General features: G+C 42.9%; 1 protein-coding gene across 3 annotated transcripts in view; it reads right to left on the bottom strand.

Moving 5' to 3' along the window:
* Window positions 1–9816: 9816 nt before the first annotated feature.
* The window catches only part of LOC121535157 (enhancer of polycomb homolog 1-like), a 39966-nt gene continuing 26867 nt past the window's right edge, over window positions 9817–22915 (bottom strand). For all 3 annotated transcript variants that reach the window (XM_045206279.1, XM_045206278.1, XM_041841935.2), the window contains 10 exons: window positions 22512–22660; window positions 21736–21892; window positions 21315–21479; window positions 20807–20896; window positions 20439–20587; window positions 19803–20170; window positions 12749–12867; window positions 12374–12506; window positions 11568–11931; window positions 9817–11263 (listed from right to left, as the gene is read on the bottom strand). In XM_045206279.1, coding sequence (XP_045062214.1) covers window positions 11191–11263; window positions 11568–11931; window positions 12374–12506; window positions 12749–12867; window positions 19803–20170; window positions 20439–20587; window positions 20807–20896; window positions 21315–21479; window positions 21736–21892; window positions 22512–22660 — 1767 coding nt within the window. In that variant the 3' untranslated portion in view covers window positions 9817–11190. The remainder of the gene's footprint in view (window positions 11264–11567; window positions 11932–12373; window positions 12507–12748; window positions 12868–19802; window positions 20171–20438; window positions 20588–20806; window positions 20897–21314; window positions 21480–21735; window positions 21893–22511; window positions 22661–22915) is intronic.

Below are 22915 nucleotides of genomic sequence, written 5' to 3' on the forward strand. Positions count from 1 at the left end.
GCATGATTCCTTGTGAATGCACTCTATATACATTTGTTACATATCATGTATTAAGAAATAAAATCCAAGATGAAAAGACTTTGTCATGCATAAAGGCATGCTGGCAATTCCATAGGAGATTGCCCCAAAGATATGAAATCCTTGGAAAGGGTACTTTGGGGCAAGGAGGTTTGGTATTACCTTTTGAAGTTGAAATCATTGATTTAAAGTTGGAAAGTTCATGACATTTTGGCTTTACCCAGGCCTTTTGAAGATATGAACCATTTTATACATTTATTTGACATTATAGGCCATTAACCAATCACAGCACTCCTGTAGGATTGCACTGTCAGCAAATCACCAGCAGAGGGTGTTCCCTTTTAATCATTTTCCCCATTAACTGTGTTGTTGGTGTACCAAAAATGTATAATGATTTCAAAAGTAGCAGAGACCACTCTGGAAATGTTATGTACTTGTAGAGTATATTGTTTTTTAACAATATCCTAAACTGAACAAAAGAAAAAAGAAAAGGGTACTTTTGAGATATTTACGATAAGGCCCGGGTATGGCCAAAATGTCATGTTTCATTATTTCTCAATCATTATTTTGGATACAGATTTATGCCAAACATCCTTCCTGAAAATGATTTTTTTATTGATTTCATTTCAGGAAAATCAAAAGCATCAAATATCTTTGGGCCAATCTCGTTTGGAATTCCACATATGTTATAGGCTGCCATATATGTATTGTATGCAAATGATTACTGTGTATGAGCAATGTACAGTATATAGCTTAGAAGAGGAACAGCTTGGATATTCTATATTTAGCACAAGGGATATTTCAGCATTTGAAAATGACCCTCGGTTTTTGGGAGTAGTCCAAAACACTAATAATGTTACGAATGAGGAACCAGGTGCAGGCTAGTTCCCTTTCTTCTTACATTTCCTGATATTTCCTTCTCCTGACATTTTCATTGGTTCTTTGTATTCAACTCCCAACCAATCTCTGTCCAGTTTGCTGCTTTGCTATCCCATACCAGGCTACAATTGGTTAAGAAGATTTGTTCATAGGAATATACAAAGTGCTTTGTCTTGAGTGTTTCTCTGAGGTTACACATGCATACACACATACATACATGCAGGCATACATACATACATACATACATACATACATACATACATTACATGTCTTAGTAGTGAAGTCATCCACTTTAACGACTGATGTACCTAAAGACAAGACACGAAGTTTGGTGTACAGATTAATTTGACCACTCCTATTGTTTATCATAGTAAATATGTTGGGAGGGGTTAATATGATCAAAGTTCCTAAAGATAAACCAGTTGTACAGCTGTAATACCTCATTTAAAACTATTTAGTCTTTGTTATTGGCCAGTTTTCTGGGGGGTATTTTTCCTTCTCGTTCTGCGTGGATTACTGGCCTTGTGATATCATGGGCTATTTGCAAGTGTCTCCTTACTTATTTATTTGTAATTTGGCCTTGGAAAATTGTCATGAAAATAAAAGTTGTGATTGGTCTAAAAATGCCCATGTGTTCATTCTGTTTCATTCATAGTTGCTCTGGGGATGTGGATTATTGTTCATCTGGAAATGCCTTTTGAATGAGAATGATTTTGATGTGTCTGTGCGTGTATGTATAACATTACATCACAGAGTGACTCTAACACAAAGGCTTAATTCTAATCGTGTCCCGAAGCGAGTTATATGGCAACGAAGCCGAGGTGTGTGTGTTTGGTGAGTGTGTCGATGTGGAGATGACTGTGGGATGCGTGAGGAATTGACGTGGACAGAACAAACCGTTCCAGATTCCAGGCCCTGGACCAGAGCTATGTGCGCCTATTCTCCTGTGAGTTAGCTAGTCCATATATACAGAGAAACACAGACTAGCCGAGCAGAAGATAGGGCTCTATTCATACGGATTCAATCTGTATCGCTGAAGCGTAATTTCCTATTGAGCCGACTTCTGCAGAATTACCGTGAATGCAGTCTCCGCAGTTCCTGTTGCAGTCCGGAGTCTGCAACAGGAACACTCTCTGAGCATTCAGGAGCTAAAACAAAGAGGCCCTCTTCCTCTGAGGTGAAAGCAGACAATCTGAGTTCCCTGTCTCTCTATCAATTCAATTCAAATGGCTTTATTGGCATGGGAAACGTGTACATTGCCAAAGCAAATGAAATAGATAATAAACAATCAGAAATGAACAGTAAACATTACACTCACAAGTTTCAAAAGAATAGAGACATTTCAAATGTTATTATGACTATGTACAGTGTTGTAACAATGCAAATAGTTGAAGTACGAAAGGGAAAATAAATACAGATAAATATAATTTGTATTTACAATGGAGTTTGTGCTTCACTTTTCTTGTGGCAACAGGTCACAAATCTTGCTGCTGTGATGGCACACTGTGCTAATAGATACACTGGGGAGAACAAGTATTTGATACACTGCCGATTTTGCAGGTTTTCCTACTTACAAAGCATGTAGAGGTCTGTAATTTTTATCATAGGTACACTTCAACTGTGAGAGACGGAATCTAAAACAAAAATCCAGAAAATCACATTGTATGATTTTTAAGTAATTAATTTGCATTTTATTGCATGACATAAGTATTTGATCACCTACCAACCAGTAAGAATTCCGGCTCTCACAGACCTGTTAGTTTTTCTTTAAGAAGCCCTCCTGTTCTCCACTCATTACCTGTATTAATTGCACCTGCTTGAACTCGTTACCTGTATAAAATACACCTGTCCACACACTCAATCAAACAGACTCCAACCTCTCCACAATGGCCAAGACCAGAGAGCTGTGTAAGGACATCAGGGATAAAATTGTAGACCTGCACAAGGCTGGGATGGGCTACAGGACAATAGGCAAGCAGCTTGGTGAGAAGGCAACAACTGTTGGCGCAATTATTAGAAAATGGAAGAAGTTCAAGATGACGGTCAATCACCCTTGGTCTGGGGCTCCATGCAAGATCTCACCTCGTGGGGCATCAATGATCATGAGGAAGGTAAGGGATCAGCCCATAACTACACGGCAGGACCTGGTCAATGACCTGAAGAGAGCTGGGACCACAGTCTCAAAAAAAAACATTAGTAACACACTACGCCGTCATGGATTACAATCCTGCAGCGCACGCAAGGTCCCCCTGCTCAAGCCAGCGCATATCCAGGCCCGTCTGAAGTTTGCCAATGACCATCTGGATGATCCAGAGAAGGAATGGGAGAAGGTCATGTGGTCTGATGAGACAAAAATACTTTTTGGTCTAATCTCCACTCGCCGTGTTTGGAGGAAGAAGAAGGATGAGTACAACTCCAAGAACACCATCCCAACTGTGAAGCATGGAGGTGGAAACATCATTCTTTGGGGATGCTTTTCTGCAAAGGGGACAGGATGACTGCACCGTATTGAGGGGAGGATGGATGGGCCATGTATCGCGAGATCTTGGCCAACAACCTCCTTCCCTCAGTAAGAGCATTGAAGATGGGTCGTGGCTGGGTCTTCCAGCATGACAACGACCCGACACACACAGCCAGGGCAACTAAGGAGTGGCTCCGTAAGAAGCATCTCAAGGTCCTGGAGTGGCCTAGCCAGTCTCCAGACCTGAACCCAATAGAAAATCTTTGGAGGGAGCTGAAAGTCCGTATTGCCCAGCAACAGCCCCGAAACCTGAAGGATCTGGAGAAGGTCTGTATGGAGGAGTGGGCCAAAATCCCCGCTGCAATGTGTGCAAACCTTGTCAAGACCTACAGGAAACGTATGATCTCTGTAATTGCAAACAAAGGTTTCTGTACCAAATATTAAGTTCTGCTTTTCTGATGTATCAAATACTTATGTCATGCAATAAAATGCAAATTAATTACTTAAAAATCATACAATGTGATTTTCTGGATTTTTGTTTTAGATTGTCTCTCACAGTTGAAGTGTACCTGTGATAAAAATGACAGACCTCTACATGCTTTGTAAGTAGGAAAACCTGCAAAATCGGCAGTGTATCAAATACTTGTTCTCCCCACTGTATATCTCTCTGAGGTGCTTGCCGCTGTTATTATTATTAGGGAGGGTGCTTATATTTGTCCTGTTACACACAAGTGTGTAATGAAAATGTGTTTCTTGCATATCCTAACTCCCTTTGAGACACCCACAGTGACTTCTCTTGCACTCCATTCATTCCAACAGCATGAAACCGTCTCGGAAGAAATTGTGAGCAACAATAATAGTGGCCAAGGTGCAATACCATCAACCAACCACATGATGTCAGTGATGTACCGATGAATGGAAGAATGGCTCCTGTGAGTGAGTGCGGTAATATCTAGCAATACAACAACAATAATAAATAATAATATGCCATTTAGCAGACGCTTTTATCCAAAGCGACTTACAGTCAAGTGTGCATACATTTTTGTGTATGGGTGGTCCCGGGGATCGAACCCACTACCTTGGCGTTACTACACACATAATCCAAAAAACCAAATAAACAAGAAATTGAGCAATATCAGAACAAGCAATGTCAGAGTGCAGAGTATGTGTGTATATACACTAGGGGTCAAAAGTTTTAGAACACCTCATTCAAGGGTTTTTCTTAATTTTTACTATTTTCTACGTTGTAGAATAATAGTGAAGACATCAAAACTATGAAATAACACATTTGGAATCATGTAGTAGCCAAACAAGTGTTAAACAAACCGCTCAGTTGGTAGAGCATGGCGCTTGCAACGCCAGGGTTGTGGGTTCGATTCCCACGGGGGGCCAGTATGAAAATGTATGCACTCACTAACTGTAAGTCGCTCTGGATAAGAGTGTCTGCTAAATGACTAAAATGTAAATGTTTGTACTTTTCCAATGTCACTTTCACACTTCATATTTTGAGCTCAGTTTTCAGTTAAATTAAAGCTACGTCAGTGAGTGTATTATGCACACAAAATTATTATTTGTACCTAATTTTTGTTTTCCATACTCGATTCAACAGATACAAGATGACCTTTCTGAACTGTGAATCAATATATACTTACCAGTGTCGTATGTTGGTGTATAAATATATTTTCACTGCTTGAAGGAGGGAAACATGCTTATCCAAGAACAGCGTGTCTCTGAAAAGGATGCTGCTCATTCGTGGAATGTGACCCAAATGGCACCCTATTCCCTATATAGTGCGCTACTTCTGATCAGAGCCCTATGAGGCCTGAATAGGGTGCCATTTGGGACACAAATATTTTGTTTGTTGTTATCAGCAGTTAAAACATAAATCCCTTTTGACCTGTACAGTACAGATAACCTTGAACATACTCAAGTCTAGATGTACGCACCACACCACTAAGCTCAGGGTCACATTAAATAGCCACCAAACAGAACAATTCTTACCAAAACAGGGAGGCCCTACCTGAATTTGTCCAATGAGAAACCAATGTTTTCGTTTTTGGTTGCAAACCGCTTCGCAAAAATGAATACAACCCTGCTTTCCCTTCTACGATCAGGGGTGAAGTTTCACCTACATACAGATCTAGGATCAGCTTCCTCTTCCTCATTCCTAACCTTAAAGGCCAACAGCGGTTAAAAACGTGATTTTCCTGTGTTTTATATACACTCAGTAGCCAGTTTATTAGGTACACCCATCTAGTACCGAGTCGGACCCCCCTTTGCCTCTACAACAGACTGAATTCTTTGGGGGGTGGAAACATTGCTCAATTGGTATCAAGGGACCTAACGTGCAGGGAAACATTCCCCACACCATTACACCACCGCCACCAGCCTGTACAGTTGACACCAGGCAGGATGGGGCCATGGACCCATGCTGCTTACGCCAAATCCTGACTCTGCCATTAGCATGACGCAACAGGAACCGGGATTCGTCGGACCAGGCAATGTTTTTCAACTACTCAATTGTCCAATGTTGGTGATCGCGTGCCCACTGGAGCTGTTTCTTCTTGTTTTTGGTTGACAGGAGTGGAACCCGGTGTGGTCGTCTGCTGCAATAGCCCATCCGTGACAAGGACCGACGAGTTGTGCGTTCCGAGATGCCGTTCTACACACCCCTCTTGCACTGCGCCGTTATTTTCCTGTTTGTGGCCCACCTGTTAGCGTGCACGATTCTTGCCAATCTCTTTTGACCTCTCATCAAAGAGCTGTTTTCGCCCACAGCACTGCCGCTGACTGGATGTTTTTTGTTTGTCACATCATTCTCGGTAAGCCCTAGACACTGTCCTGAGTGAAAAGCCCCGGAGGCCGGCTGTTTCTGAGATACTGGAACCGGTGTGTCAGGCACCGACGATCATACCACGCTCGATGCCGATCTGCCTGCTTTATATAGCAAGCCACGACCACGTGACTCACTGTCTGTGGGAGCGAACCATTTTCACTCAACTGGCCACTGACTTTATACAGTGCATTCGGAAAGTATTCATACCCCTTCACTTTTTCCACATTTTGTTACGTAGCAGTCTTATTATAAAATTGATTAAATTTTCATCATCAATCTACACACAATACCCCATAATGACAAAGCAAAAACAGGTTTTTAGAAATATAATTTTACATAAGTATTCAGATCCTTTACTCAGCACTTTGTTGAAGCACCTTTGGCAGCGATTACAGCCTCGAGTCTTCTTGGGTATGACGCTACAAGCTTGGCACACTTGTATTTGGGGAGTTTCTCCTATTCTTCTCTGCAGATCCTCTCAAGCTCTGTCAGGTTGGATGGGGAGCGTCGCTGCACAGCTATTTTCAGGTCTCTCCAGAGATGTTAGATCGGGTTCAAGTCCGGGCTCTGGCTGGCCACTCAAAGACATTGAGACGTGTCCCGAAGCCACTCCTGCGTTGGTATGGCTGTGTGCTTAGGGTCGTTGTCCTGTTGGAAGGTGAACCTTCGCCCCAGCCTGAGGTCCTGAGCAGGTTTTCATCAAGGATCTCTCTGTACTTTGCTCCATTCATCGATCCTGACTAGTCTCCCAGTCCCTGCCGCTGAAATTACATCCCCACAGCATGATGCTGCCACCACCATGCTTCACCGTAGGGATGGTATTGGCCAGGTGGTGAGCGGTGCCTGGTTTCCTCCAGACGTGACGCTTGGCATTCAGGCCAAAGAGTTCAATCTTGTTTCTCATGGTCTGAGTCCTTTAGGTGCCTTTTGGCAAACTCCAAGCGGGCCTGTCATGTGCCTTTTACTGAGGAGTGGCTTCCATCTGGCCACTCTACCATAAAGGCCTGATTGGTGGAGTGCTGCAGAGATGGTTGTCCTTCTGGAAGGTTCTCCCATCTTCACAGAGGAACTCTGGAGCTCTGTCAGAGTGACCAAGGCCCTTCTCCCCCGATTGCTCAGTTTGGCCGGGTGGCCAGCTCTAGGAAGAGTCTTGGTGGTTCCAAACTTCTTCCATTTAAGAATGATGGAGGCCACTGCGTTCTTGGGGACCTTCAATGCTGCAGAAATGTTTTGGTACCCTTCCCAGATCTGTGCCTCGACACAATCCTGTCTCGAAGCTCTATGGACAATTCCTTCAACCTCATGGCTTGGTTTTTGCTCTGACATGCACTGTCAACTGTGGGACCTTATATAGACAGGTGTGTGCCTTTCCAAATCATGTCCAATCATTTGAATTTACTACAGGTGGACTCCAATCAAGTTGTATAAACATCTCAAGGATGATCAATGGAAATAGGATGCACCTGAGCTCAATTTCGAGTCTCATAGCAAAGGGTCTGAATACTTGTCTATAAGGTATTTCTAAAAACCTGTTTTCTCTTTGTCATTTTGGGTTATTGTGTAGATTGATGAGGGGGAAAAAATATTTTATGAATTTTAGAATAAGGCTGTACTCGGACCACGCCCAGACAGTCCTAACAAAATTATTGCGTGAGAAATTGATATTTGCTAAGAAGCTATTTGTTTCTTTTTGACCATATTAATTGAAAGCAAACACAGAAAGGTACTTAAAGGGATTCTCCGGTACTTTAGTCTATTTTTTTTAGCCAGTAGTTCTGAAAGTAGCCAAAAGTGGTCCCCGCAAATTCAGTACTAAGTCACATATGTGCACCATGTCAGGCTCCAGCTCACTCTGCTGTGTGTGCCTCTTGTTAGCGGTCACTCATATAGCAAGGGGCTGAAGCTCATTGGTTGAACCAAAATTGCTAGGGGGCTGGCCCACGTGGGGGAAAATGGCATAGCATAGCTTCCAGAAAAACAGTAACTTTCAAATTAGGGATTTGGTGGCTAATTGAGGTAACAGTAATTCTGCTCGTAGATTACATATGTATGTACTACACAGACTAGTGATGCGCAGGTTGACTCATTACCCGCAGTCACATCCAACGGGCCGGATGGGTTTAGGGTCATTAGATAGTGTGGATGAAGGGTGGGTGGGTTGAATAAATAGAAAATACCTTAAAACATCCATAAATGTATAATTCTTGTGCAATTTATATCTATAGGCTACATCAAGGTTTTTCTTTCATTATGTTTAGGCTATCTGGCATTAGTGTGTAAGCCTTAGGTCCTACACGTCAATTGCCAAATGCTTTGGGAACAGGCAGGAAAAAGTTGTCACTCCAGGGAGGCAAAAAGGACAATGTCGGAGTTTATTCAGTAAGAGAAATGTTGCGAAATGGAGAGTTGAAAATAAAGAGAAGCGATGACCAGAAAAGTATTGTTTGGGAAAGATTTGGTGAAGTGGTAAAAGAGGATGATAGCAGTGCCGGCTATGTGATTGTGAGGCGCTATACAAATTCGACAGTTACTTCAAATAGAGAAGTTCAAGGCAACTGTAGCCTGCTGTTCAGATGGGTCAAATGGAAACTGAAATTTGGACACTGACTGTAGGTCTACATCCTCACATCGCCTAGATTTGAACTCTTGCAGAGTTAAGCATTTCTTGTAGTAAAATTATACACCAAATGTAGGCAACATTTTGACTTGGGAACAGGAACGGAGAAATATGATTTATTTCTTTCAGCATCATAAAAGCTGATAGTATTTCAACCACGAAATACGCATCCATGCCGGACTGAAAACTTATCTGAAACATGTTGGGTTGTTTTCACAGCTTTCTATTTCCTTACAACCAGTCAAACTTATGTCATTTGGACATTTTGCACAGAAAATCTTTCCAGTTTTTGTTATTGCTCCGCGAAAGAAGATGACTGAGAAAACTTTACCGGTCAACTAATTGAAGCATTCATTCTATCGATTTTTGACAATCTGGTGAGCAAGGGGTTTATTTAGTCTTCTAGGGTGACATGACAGAAGAGAAGCTGCATGTATCCAATTATAGACAAGTTGACTAAAGAAATAGCCTACCAAAATGTCAAAATTATAAGCAGAAACATTTTTTAAAAACCTGCACCCAGTCAAAAAAATTGTTAAGCCGTCTTTGACTGTCGCCTACAAGGCATTTTCTATATTACCGGGTTAGGGTTGAGTGCAGGCCTCAGATTTTCACATATAGCCGGGCGATTATGGATGGGTTATTAGCAATTGCGGGTGAACAAACAACTGACCCCGCGCACCAATAACAGACACATCCAGCCCAAAGCGGGAGGTTTAAAAAATACTTAGTCACCAAAGTTCCGGAGCATGTCTTTAATTGATACCCAGAAATGATTTTATATGGAGATAAAAACTTCTGCATTACTAGGGGAAATATGCCATTTAGCAGACCCTTTTATGCAAAGCGACTTAGTCATGCGTGCATACATTTTTCCATATGGGTGGTCCCAGGAATCGCCATGCTCTACCAACAGCTAGAGGACCAGATAAGCATCTAGGGACTTCACCCTACTGCTATGACCACAACATGGAACAATGGGATGAGACAAAAAAAAAGAAGATACATGCTGGTCCAAACACATAATGCCCTGGGTTTTATTTTTTGTGAGAAGTTAATTTTTCATTTTGTGGATCTAAAAAAATAAATAAAAAAACTCATGGATCAATTATGCCATTGGAATGGGCATTCAGTTTGTAGTACAACAACTAGTAGCCTTGTTTAGTACCGTACTCTTCACAGAAGAGAGCTTGCATTTCCAAAGGAAGGCACCCGATACTTGTGGTTCATCTTGGCCTCGCAGCGTTCTGGAGAAATATTATTCTAAAAGCAAAGAAATCTGCCTTTTTATACATTTCCTTCTTGTTATGTATAAACTGGAATGATACATGTAATCAAGCTGTTACTACATTCTTCTACCTTATCGCATTTAAATCAACAAGTAACAAAATAATGAAGTCTTTCAATGAGGAACATACAATCATTATCAAAAACAGAAGGGGATACAAAAATAACTACATTTTTCACAAAATAATTGGAGAAGGGATCTTTTTAAAAAAAGGTACTGATGTGAAAACAAACCAGAGACCTAAATCATAGAAAAGCAGCATTAATTCAAAACAAAAATAGTGCTTAGGTAAGTCAGAAGCAGCAGTGACTTCTAGGAACAGACTTCATTCCCATTTTGTTACTTGTCTCATGAACAAATTAAAATGGAAGATCTTAAGTGATTACCCTCTGACTGACAAACCGATGCCTTAAATCCACACCCACCAACTCTGTATGAATGCATGTCACCATTTGTTTCCACATGATACAATGAACCAACAACCAGGAATCTTCGAGGGAGGACCCCCTGGTTATGTTCACAATATACATAAAATACAGAAAGGTTAATAGCTACCTAAACAGACTACAACACGGGAACCAATGAGGGTACAGTGTACCAATCCAAAATAACGTAGAACAAAACCAAATTATAATAACTGTAAACACAGCACAATAAATAGATAAAACAGCAGGTTCCACACCATGCACTGACGTGATGACACTGTTGTACAACTCACACCCACCTCACACTCGAACCAGTTGCAGTTTGTCTTTTATTTTATCCCAAGTGCAAAACATCAAATGAACAATTTCTGTATTCAAGTAACGTTATATACAAGGGGGGAGGGGGGGTATTACAAATATGCGGTTCTGTACATATAATTGCCATATTCATAATTACAGATGTTGATATTTCTTATCAACAGTAACAAATAAGAAATGAAAAAAGTACGAGACGACCATTGCAATTAAGTCCCAACAGTTGCCATGGAGACAGCGTTGTATGCCGTGTGCGCATTCCACTGCCCCTTCCTTGCATTCACAACTCTACGATGCATAGCACCTAAATGAGTTCTCGGCTGAGCCCACAGTCCCGTCCGTGTTCGGAGGTTACGTGACCTCCATAGCCACTGTGTTGTCCGAAATGCTGTTTAGTGCTGGCTTGTCTTGATCCCGATTTTCCCTGGAGGCAAGTGGAGAAAATACGGACAAATCAAATCAGAGACTGTTCAGTAAAATCTACATCAATATTGACTCACTCACGTAATGTTCCTGAATCAGCAGTGTGAGCTACGCTTGTCTGAACACTGTGTAATGGTCAATTTCTCTACACTTACTCAGTGTCCCAAATGGACCCTATTCCCTATATAGCGTACTACTTCAGACAAGAGCCCCATCAGAGCCCTGGTAAATAGTGCACTATAAAAAGGAGTAGGGTGCCATTTGGAAACACAGACACACTCATCCAGTTCCTCCCCCTCTCTCACCTTGGCACCATGTCCATTGACGGTGTGTTGGTGGAGATCTTAGGCATTTGACAGTTAGTGGTGGCAGCCAGCTTTAAGGCAGATGACGACACGGCGACGTGGGCGTGGCTTAGCGTCCGGGGTATGTGGCGCTTGGTGAGGAGGCCCCCAGGGGAGGACATGCTCAGACGGAGGTTGTTGTTCCCCATCAGGACCTGAGTGGTGGTGGAGTTGGCAGCATGTGTGTGGGGAGTGCCGTTGTTGTTGTTGGTGCTGGGCAACAGGAAGGGGGAGGAGGGGGTGGTGGTCAGAGGGCTAGGGGTGGAGGTGGGGGCAGCAGGCGACGGGGATGCTGTGCTAGTGAGGTGCAAGCCCTTGTAGACACCTGTGGAAAGGGAAGACAGAAAACAAATCACTACATCTGCATGGTCCTAGCAGAAGCTATACAAGCAGTTTCCACTTTGATCAGTTCCAACCTTTTATGTTTGATTCTGTGAAAGCCCTGCGTTTAATTGGAAACGCACTTGCCCACATCTGAGGTTACTTGAAGGTGCGTGGGAATAATTTGATGATATCTTGAAAGAAAAGAAACTTGCACACTGCGCTTACTGGATTCACTTGTGTTTATTCAGCTTACATACCGGCCTCATGGCCTTCGTCAGAGCTTTCAAAGTCCAAAGTGATACTGGCAAATGCAATGTGCGAGTTTCTCTTTTCTTTGATGCTCTGCTTTAAAAAAGTAGTTTATTTATTTAACTAGGCAAAGGCATTGATATTATTTTACAATAATGACCTGACCACAACAAATGCTTGGGTGCAGTGTTAACCTGAGGGTGGAAGGACCCCGTTGACCGGCCCTCCCTCATCCTTGGTCTTCAAGGCCAGCAGCTGGTCTGTGGTCACCAGGGCAGAGGCAGCAAACTGGGCACTGGCTAAATCTAATGTCTTGGACACCAAAACCTGTAAGAGAGGAGAACAACATATTACCACCATGCTAAAAACAAACTGATGGACAGAGAGAGGAGAGAGGTCACGGGGCTGTATCAAACATCTCAGATTAGGAGTGCTGATCTAGGACCAGGTCCCTCTCCTATCCATTGAATTTTATTCATTATGATCTAAAAGGAAAAACAGATCCTGGAGCAGCGCTCGTATTCTGAGCCACTTTGAGAATACCCAGGTCAGAGAGCGGGCTAACTAACCTGTGTGCTGGTGGTAGTGGTGGTGTTGGCTTGCAGTTGCTGTTGAATCTGCTCCAGCTGCTGTTTCTGCATCAAGGCCAGTTGCTCCTGATGCTGCTGGTATTGTTGGGCGTTAAAAGCTGCAGGAGACACAGAGAACAGGTCACATCAATATGGGATGCATCCCAAAATGGCACCCTATTGCCTATACAGTGCATTATGAATGTAGTCATACCCTTAATATTTTCCACTTTGTTACGTTACAGCCTTACTCTAAAATTGATTAAGTTGCCCCCCCCCCCCCCAATCTACACAAAATAACAAAGCGAAAACCGTTTTGAAATTTTAGCAAATGTATTAAAAAGTATTCAGACCCTTTACTCAGTACTTTGTTGAAGCACCTTTGGCAGCGATTACAGCCTCAAGTTTTCTTGGGTATGATGCTACAAGCTTGGCACACCTGTATTTCGAGAGTTTCACCCATTCTACTCTGCAGATCCTCTTAAGCTCTGTCAGGTTGGGTGGGGAGCGTCGCTGCACAGCTATTTTCAGGTCTCTCCAGATCAAGTCCGGGCTCTGGCTGGGCATTTCCTCTATCCTGACTATTCTCCCAGTCCCTGCCGCTGAAAAACATCCCCACAGCATGATGCTGCCACCACCATGCTTCACCATAGGGATGCTGCCAGGTTTCCTGCAGACGTGACGCTTGGCATTCAGGCCAAAGAGTTCAATCTTGGTTTCATCAGAGCAGAGAATCTTGTTTCTCATGGTCTGAGTCCTTTAGGTGCCTTTTGGCAAACGCCAAGCAAGCATTCGTGTGCCTTTTACTGAGGAGTGGCTTCCATCTGGCCATTCTACCATTAAGGCCTGATTGGTGGCGTGCTGCAGAGATGGTTGTCCTTCTGGAAAGTTCTCCCATCTCCAGGAGCTCTGTCAGTGACCATCGGGTTCTTGGTCACCTCCCTGACCAAGGCCCTTCTCCCCCGATTGCACAGTTCGGCCGGGCGGCCAGCTCTAGGAAGAGTCTTGGTGGTTCCAAACTTCTTCCATTTAAGAATGATGGAGGCCACGGTGTTCTTGGGGACCTTCAATCCTGCAGAAATGTTTTGGTACCCTTCCCCAGATCTGTGCCGACACAATCCTGTCGTCTCTGACCTCTACGGACAATTCCTTCGACCTCATGGTTTTTGCTCTGACATGCACTGTCAACTGTGGGACCTTATATAGACAGGTGTGTGCCATTCCAAATCATGTCCAATCAATTGAATTTACCACAGGTGGACTCCAATAAAGTTGTAAAAACATTGAGGATGATCAACAGAAACAGGATGTACCCGAGCTCAACTTTGAGTCTCATAGCAAAGGGTCTGAATACTTATGTAAATAAGGTATGTTTTTAATTTGTCATTATGAGTAGTGTTTATTGATGAGAACATTTTTATTTAAATCAATTTTAGAATAACGCTGTAACGTAACAAAATGTGGAAAAAGGGGTCTGAAAACTTTCCGAATGCATTTAGAGAACTATTTTTTACCAAGGCCCATCCATGCACTACAGGGCTCAACCTTAACTCTCGTCCTCTTTTCGGACAAAAATAATATAGATTTAAGTTGTCCATGGACAAGTAAAAAAACGAATTGAAGAATAATCACAATATCAAACAATTACTTGGATCAGAATTTGATCAGAGGCGCCAAGATTTGAATAATATTCAAATAAATGTTTCATGTACATAAATAAAAAACCCTACAGCCTCATGTCCAAACCGATGCTGACAGGAGGGAGGCACCAGAAAACGTAGCCAAACTTTAATTAAACTTTTAAATTACATAAATATAGGCTAACGCCAGTCATGTTTGACAAATATAATGAAGGTTAATTAACATTAACGTCTAAAGGCTTGATTCTGTCGACGTAGGAGGCACAGTTCGTTCAGATCAAATGGTCACAAGAACGGAGAGTGAAGGACAGTGCCTGTTGCGCACCGCACATTACCCAACTTGAATCTGAGCGCAGGCGGTCAAGCATTTAGAAACTATTTAACCATAAACTGAATTGTTTAAAACCGCAACGTTATGTCATTTTATGAAGCATGTCTTACCTTGTACTTTTAGAAACACTTCATGCCATTGAAACCAGAATTTCTCATGTTCTATTGTTTTTCAAATCAATGTTATTTTCTTGTGCAGCAGCCTAGTCATAGTAACCCATGCTAGTTGATAAATCTTTAGATCTCCTCTCTTAACATCTTAAGGATCGGACGCCTTTTTTCAATTTTCACCTAAAATGACATACCCAAATCTAACTGCCTGTAGCTCAGGACCTGAAGCAAGGACATGCATATTCTTGATACCATTTGAAAGGAAACACTTTGAAGTTTGTGGAAATGTGAAATTAATGTAGGAGAATATAGCACATTAGATCTGGTAAAAGATAATAAAAACATATTTGAAATGCAAGAGAAAGGCCACAATATAATATTGCAGTTTAGGCAGAATTTAGATTTTGGCCACGAGATGGCAGCAGTGTGTGTGCAAAGTTTCAAATTGATCCAGTGAAGCATTGCAATACTGGACTATTTTGTATCAAGTCTGCCCAAATGTGCCAAATTGGTCAATTGATACATTTTCAAGTACATAACTATAGAGAACATACAAAAATGTAAGTTTACACACTCCCAGGAATGTCATACATGATGGCTCATTAGCTTATACAGTCGTGGTCAAAAGCTTTGAGAATGACACAAATACTAATTTTCACAAAGTCTGCTGCCTCAGTTTTGATGATGGCAATTTGCATATACTCCAGAATGTCATGAAGAGTGATCAGATGAATTGCAAAGTCCCTCTTTGCCATGAAAATGAACTTAATCCCCCCAAAAAAATTCCACTGCATTTAAGCCCTGCCACAAAAGGACCAGCTGCCACCATGTCAGTGATTCTCTTGTTAACACAGGTGAGAGTGTTGACGAGGACAAGGCTGGAGATCACTGTCATGCTGATTGAGTTAGAATAACAGACTGGAAGCTTTAAAAGGAGGGTGGTGCTTGAAATCATTGTTCTTCCTCTGTTAACCATGGTTACCTGCAAGGAAACACGTGCCGTCATCATTGCTTTGCACAAAAAGGGCTTCACATATTGCCGCTAATAAGATTGCACCTAAATCAACCATTTATCGGATCATCAAGAACTTCAAGGAGAGAGGTTCAATTGTTGTGAAGAAGGCGTCGGGGCGCACAAGAAAGTCCAGCAAGCGCCAGGACCGTCTCTTAAAGTTGATGCAGCTGCGGGATCGGGGCACCACCAGTGCAGAGCTTGCTCAGGAATGGCAGCAGGCAGGTGTGAGTGCATCTGCACGCACAGTGAGGCAAATACTTTTGGAAGATGGCCTGGTGTCAAGAAGGGCAGCAAAGAAGCCACTTCTCTCCAGGAAAAACATCAGGGACAGACTGATATTCTGCAAAAGGTACAGGGATTGGACTGCTGAGGACTGGGGTAAAGTCATTTTCTCTGATGAATCCCCTTTTCGATTGTTTGGGGCATCCGGAAAACACCTTGTCCGGAGAAGACAAGGTGAGCGCTACCATCAGTCCTGTGTCATGCCAACTGTAAAGCATCCTGAGACCGTTCATGTGTGGGGTTGCTTCTCAGCCAAGGGAGTGTGCTCACTCACAATTTTGCCTAAGAACACAGCCATGAATAAAGAATGGTACAAACACATCCTCCGAGAGCAACTTCTCCCAACCATCCAAGAACAGTTTGGTGACGACCAATGCCTTTTCCAGCATGATGGAGCACCTTGCAATAAGACAAAAGTGATAACTAAGTGGCTCGGGGAACAAAACGTCAACATTTTGGGTCCATGGCTAGGAAACTCCCCAGACCTTAATCCCATTGAGAACTTTTGGTCGATCCTCAAGAGGCGGGTGGACAAACAAAACCCCACAAATTCTGAAAAACTCCAAGCATTTTTTTTTTTTTTTGATTATGCAAGAATGGGCTGCCATCAGTCAGGATGTGGCCCAGAAGTTAATTGACAGCATGCCAGGGCGGATTGCAGAGGTCTTGAAAAAGAAGGGTCAACACTGCAAATATTGACTCTTTGCATAAACTTAATGTAATTGTCAATAAAAGCCTTTGACACTTATAGAATGCTTGTAATTATACTTCAGTATACCATAGTAACATCTGACAAAAATATCTCATAACACTGAAGCAGCGAACTTTGTGTCACTCAAAACTTTTGACCACGACTGTACACTAACTTTCACACATCTAGATGGCCGGGCGGGGCGGATCTGGAGCCAGAGACAGCAGGGGTTCAAACTGTAGAACCCAGTTCCTACATTTGAATATGAAAATAGATTTTATCAAACAAAACTATGCTACATTTTATCTCTGGGACCCTTAGCAAGATTACTGAATGGAAGTACATTATTTACCTTCAGAGGTGAATGTATCACACCAGTTGCCGTGATAAGTTTGTTGTTGTGCACTCTCCTCAAACAATAGCATGGTATTTTTTCACTGTAATAGCTACTGTAAATTGGACAGTGAAGTTAGATAAGAATTTAAGCTTTCTGCCCATATAAGACATGTCTATGTACTGGAAAGTTTGCTGTTACTTACAAAGAGTCATGCTAATCACATTAGCGCACGTTAGCTCAACCCTCCCGTATATGGGACCCTGATCCCATAGAGGTTAATTTCTAAACAGATAATTTCATCTATGTCACATGAAACCGCTCACGCGTGCGGTGCGCTTTCGAGAATGGCGTTTTCCCGCTATTGCATTTTGGAACATTTGCGTGTATCCTATAGCCATGTGTGCATTGATGAGGTTATAATATGAAGAAATAAAACTATCAAAATTTTAAGCTAAACGGTCTGATCTGTTGCATCAGCCTCAATGCTTTTGTAAAAAAAATGTATGAGCAGTGGTTGTATGAAATTTGGATCTGTCGTCCCAGAGTCTGTTTTGAACCGTAACATTTATCGGCCCAGGGACGACCTTAATTTTGAGCCCTGGAGGGGCTGTAATTGTAATGTTGCAATATTTTACAGGCTACCAAGGGTCACTAACTATCCTCTAGGAGAAGCCTTAAAAGGGGAGCATTGGATTTTGAGACAAGCTTGAATAAGCAAAGAAGCAAATAGGCAGAGTGTATCCAACATTTTTGTCTGATTCTATGGTAAAAATATATATATTAATGCATTTTATTTTTGTAAAGTGGCATCCCCTTGCATCAATCATACAATGAGCTTTTGGACAAGTGTAAAAAAATAAAAAATAAAAAAAAATAAAAAAAAGTGTCCTACTAGTCCAAAGGACAAGTGGTTAAATGGTTAATGTCAAGCCCTGCACTATATAAGGAATAGGGTGCCGTTTGGGATGCAGCCTGTGGGGGACGTAATAGCCAGGAGTGTTAAGGGACTAGGGGGAATGGCAGAAGACAGGGCCTGTCTGTAGGTCCATCTCCTGGCTTTAACTCTCACTGAGGCCCTGAGCTGAGATACACACAGCGGTGGTCAGCAGCCAGTCTGTGTTCTTCCCTCTCAGCACTGACCCTTAGGATCAGGAGGCCAACCTAGCCCCACGACCAACACATTTCCCTATAGGACAATAAAGTATTCGATCATTCACTCACACAGCCAGAAAAAGATTGCAAAAGGCAATATACAGTACCATCAAAATCAGTCCATCTTTAAAACCAAAGCCATCCAATATTAACAAATCCCTTTCCAATCACTCAACTGACATGCAATGAAAATTCTGGAAGAAATCAATAGGCTGACATTTCAGAGGGGTTTTCTGGATCAAATGGGGCTTAGGAGGTGGGCGTGGCGTGGCCCATGGTGCGGTTGCCGACAGAACATTTTAGAGGCCCTGTTGGCCACAGGAGCACATTTCCTGCAATTCTACACATTTTACCATTACTTATGCTATCCGAGTGACTCAAACATAACAAAACCCATGCCATGACAAAAACACTCCTGAATGCATTATTTTTTGAAATTTTTGATTCTCCCTGACTGTTTAGCTTTTATTTTGGTGATTATTAGCTCTCAAAGATGATCTTATGAAAAAATATAGGCCTATAGGCCAAATTATATTTTCTACATACTTTATATCTGGTTTTAGTTGTTTAACTTTGCAAAAAAAAAATTTTTTCAGCACCTCTGCGTGAGATCACTGTGAGAAGTGACATCGAGCCAACAAAGGGTTAAATTTGTATGCTTGTGAAATGGTATTACTCTATGAAAACAGTTTGACAATTGGGGAACTCATTCACACTGATGCCCCAGAGAATAGTAGAAAGGACAATGGTTGCATCCCAAATGGCACCTTATTCACTTTATAGTGCACTACTTTTGACCAAGGCCTTTATCGGGAATAGGGTGCCATTTGGTATGCAACCGACACTTTATATTCAGAGCAGCGTCCCATCCACGTCCGTCCATCCACACACAGAATATATTTATCACACACATTTTTAATTGACTGTTGCTGGCCAGGGGAAAGGCCACGCCACATGAATTCCAAACATTACAGCCATTCAAAATGTCACACTCATTAAGAAAGGAATTGATCACCTTGTCCGCACCACAAAAGGAACAAGAACCTTTTTTTTTGTCCCTGGTGGTCAACTAAGTGGAGGACCCAAATGTCCCCCTATATAGTGCACTACTTTTGTCCAGACTCTATGGGTCCTAGTGCACTATATAGGGCAAAGGGTGCCATTTGGGAAGTGACATTAAATTCAACACACACACACACACACACACCCCGACAGCAGCACAAAAGCAGGGTTGGCAGGGAGCGAGAAAAAGATAATTGATCTAACACAATGTCTCAATTTTATGACTTTCCAATTACCTTTCTCAAAAACCTACCAAAGTAAGAGTCGCTCCTTTTTTAAAATGTTATACAGCTCCTGCAACTAGACAAACCATGATTCAGTGCCTTTGATCTGGGACTCTGTGCGTGCATGCGTGTGTAGACGTGGACTGTATGTGTGTGTGTGTGTCTATGGAACGGTCTGTGTGAGTGCGAATAACCCTGGGCCCTACTCACCAGCTGTGGGGGCCGGGGGGCCAGCTCCTCTCAGGGGGCCAGTGGTGCCAGCCAGGGTAGAGGTGATGCGACTCAGGCCCCTCCCCAGCCTCCTGAACAAGGGGTCTGTGACCATGTTGTCCCCGTCATGTAGTGGTAGTGTCCGGGGCCTAAAGTGCCGCCATCGGCTCGACTTAATGTTCAACAGTATCTGACTGAGGTCCGCAGAAGAGGAGGAATAAGAAGAAGAGGTTCTGTCCGAGGTATTTGTTTGTGAGGTACTAGCAAACTTGTCTGTGACTGGAGAGTGGGGCGGCAGATCAAGCATTTCCGAGTCCAGCCCATGAAATACATTGTCAAAGTCTGTGTGTGCCCTGTCAAGCAAAACCCTGAGGGAGAGAGGAGAGGGAACAGTGTTTAGGTCCTTCTGTTAGCCACGCAAATCATTCATGCTATTGGTCCCAGAAAACCATAATTATATTCTCATGTATGGTCAGTACTAGCATGCATAGCTATGAATTGGAGACTGGTTACATTTCTCCTGCCCCATCACTCAGCTGTTTACTAAAACATTGGCGGGGGTAAACCCGCTTTGTTGTTTGAATCCCAGATGATTCAAACAACAAAAGATGCCTCTTTTACCCTGCAGTAACCTACCTGCCCCCTCGTCCCAGGCGTCGTCGTGCCATGCCCAGGCAGCGTGGTGGCACAGTGAGGGTGGTGAGGCAGTAGCGGTAACGAGTGTCTCCCAGACCACCCTCTGACGGACTGACCCACGGCCAGCTGCCCCCGTGGTCCAACCGAGACTGGTGACAGACAGACACAGGAGGAGCCATTAGACATAAGACATGACAGGAGTTACGATACATGGTCGGACAGTATGGGAATGTGTGCTCACTTTCCTGTGTTTCTGTATTGAATTATGTTGTATTATAATTGATTGATTGTGTATTTTGTATGCCGACCACAAAATGTTTTTTTTGTGTGTAAATGTTCAGTAAGGTTATGGATTCTTCTATACTCACAGCATAATATTGACAGCCTGCTTTCCTCCGGAAGGCAAAGGAACCATCTGGGCCGTTCTCCTCCTCAGCTTCTGAGGAACCTGAGTGCATCTGGAGAGTAGAGGGAGAGAGACCAGTCAGTCACAGGTCGCCAACAGGGCCATCTTTATGATTAACACATTTCCCCCACAGATGTCCAAGGCCCAATCCTAAAGCGACCCCTAAGCCGTAAACACCTGTGGAAATCTGAGAAGATTTGTAAGGTGAAAATAATATAGCCATTGCTCCACCTTCCCCTCCGATAGGCTAGGTCAGGGTTTCCCAAACTCTGTGATCGGGACCCCAAGGGGTGCACATTTTGGTTTTTGCCCTAGCACTACACAACTGATTCAAATAATCAACTAATCATCAAGCTTTGATCATTTGAATCAGCTGTGTAGTGTTGCTTATATCAATTAAAATCCTCTCAGATCTCCAAGTGCCTCGGGATCCATTTGGGACGCAGGCCAAGTCAAACCGCTCTGCCTACCTGGGAGTGCAGCTCATCGTCTGAGCTGGGGAAGTCATACTGGTGGACATCCTTAGCGTTGAACACAGAGGGGCCAGAGTGGTGGGGGGCAGCAGCTGACAGGGGTAAGACTTTAGGCTTCTTCTCATACTTCCTCTTCTGCCTGACGACCTCTGTCTTCTCCGGCTAGGAGGGAGGGAAGGACCCAGACACATTGTCACTCACTTGCTGTCTAACATTTTAGGAGAAAACCTTCAAGACATTTGCCCGTATTCACTAAGTATCTCAGAGTAGAGCTGCTGATCTAGGGTCAGGCCTCCTTTCTCCATATAATCTTATTCATCGGGCTCTAAAAGGCTAAACTGATCCTAGAGCTGGCAGTCCTACTATGAGACACTATATGAATACGGGCCATTGATGTCGCCCTTTTGCCCTCTCTCACCTTGGACTTGTACTCCTTGAGGTCCATGTGGTCCTGATGTCTGTACTGGTTGCTGTTGGTCAGCGGCACCAGAGGGATAATATGGGCAGGCTTGTCCAGAGCACGCTGGGCCAGCACTTCAGCCATGATCTCACCACCAAAGTCGGACATGCCGTTCCTGGAGGGGAAAAGGTCAAAGTCAAGTTATAATCAAGCATTTGAAAAACAACTGGATCTCAATCAAATCGTCAGCCACTTTAAAACATTGTTTTGGAACTGAACGATTCAGTTTTGGAACTGAATGTAAAGTTTGACTTTATGATAATAATACTTTTTTACACAAGCTTACTTAAATTTACAGTAAAAAAATAATGTTTTAAGACATGTGGTCCTCTGTAGCTCAGCTGGTAGAGCACGGCGCTTGTAACGCCAAGGTAGTGGGTTCGAACCCCGGGACCACCCACACACTAAAAAATGTATGCAAGCATGACTGTAAGTCGCTTTGGATAAAAGCGTCTGCTAAATGGCATATTATTTATTTATTATTATTTAAGGCCAACTCTTAAATGTATCGCAACCATTCCTATACAGTAGTACCACAGAGATCCTATAGGCCAAATTCATGGTTGGCTAGCTAGTTAACAAACACTGAGCAGATACATCTACAAATGCATTGTTTAATACTATATTCTACCATAATTTGAAAAGTTGCTAGAATTGAAAGCTTTCCTGACCAAGATGGCTGGCATCCTAGCAACATGACTCTGAAAACCTCTGTCTCCATGAGTAGTCCCCACCTCTTCTCTACAATCTCCAGGGTGAGGTGCAGCAGCTCTCTCTTGCTCTTCTCCCTCCTCTTGATCATCTCCAGGATGGTGACGGCTCGGCTCAGGTCCCTTCGCAGCTTCAACATCTTCTCATACCCAGCCTCCTCGTTCTTACGGTTCTGAGGTGGACAATTTCACCATTAATTGACAGTCATCTGCTGTCAATAACCTAGCGTAGGCCTCTATTTAGTTGAAATGGAAATGTGTAGGCGTATTGGTACATACCACACACTTGGGACCAGTTTCCTGGACACAGGCTAGTCCTGAACTAAAAAGCATGCTCAATGGGAATTTCCATTGACCGAGACTTTAACAGTGTCCGGGAAATAGGCCATTAGTGTTTACCTGGGTTGGGTCAACTAGCCCCTATATGC

Source organism: Coregonus clupeaformis, chromosome 21 (genome assembly GCF_020615455.1).
Source record: "Coregonus clupeaformis isolate EN_2021a chromosome 21, ASM2061545v1, whole genome shotgun sequence".
Taxonomy (NCBI): domain Eukaryota; kingdom Metazoa; phylum Chordata; class Actinopteri; order Salmoniformes; family Salmonidae; genus Coregonus; species Coregonus clupeaformis.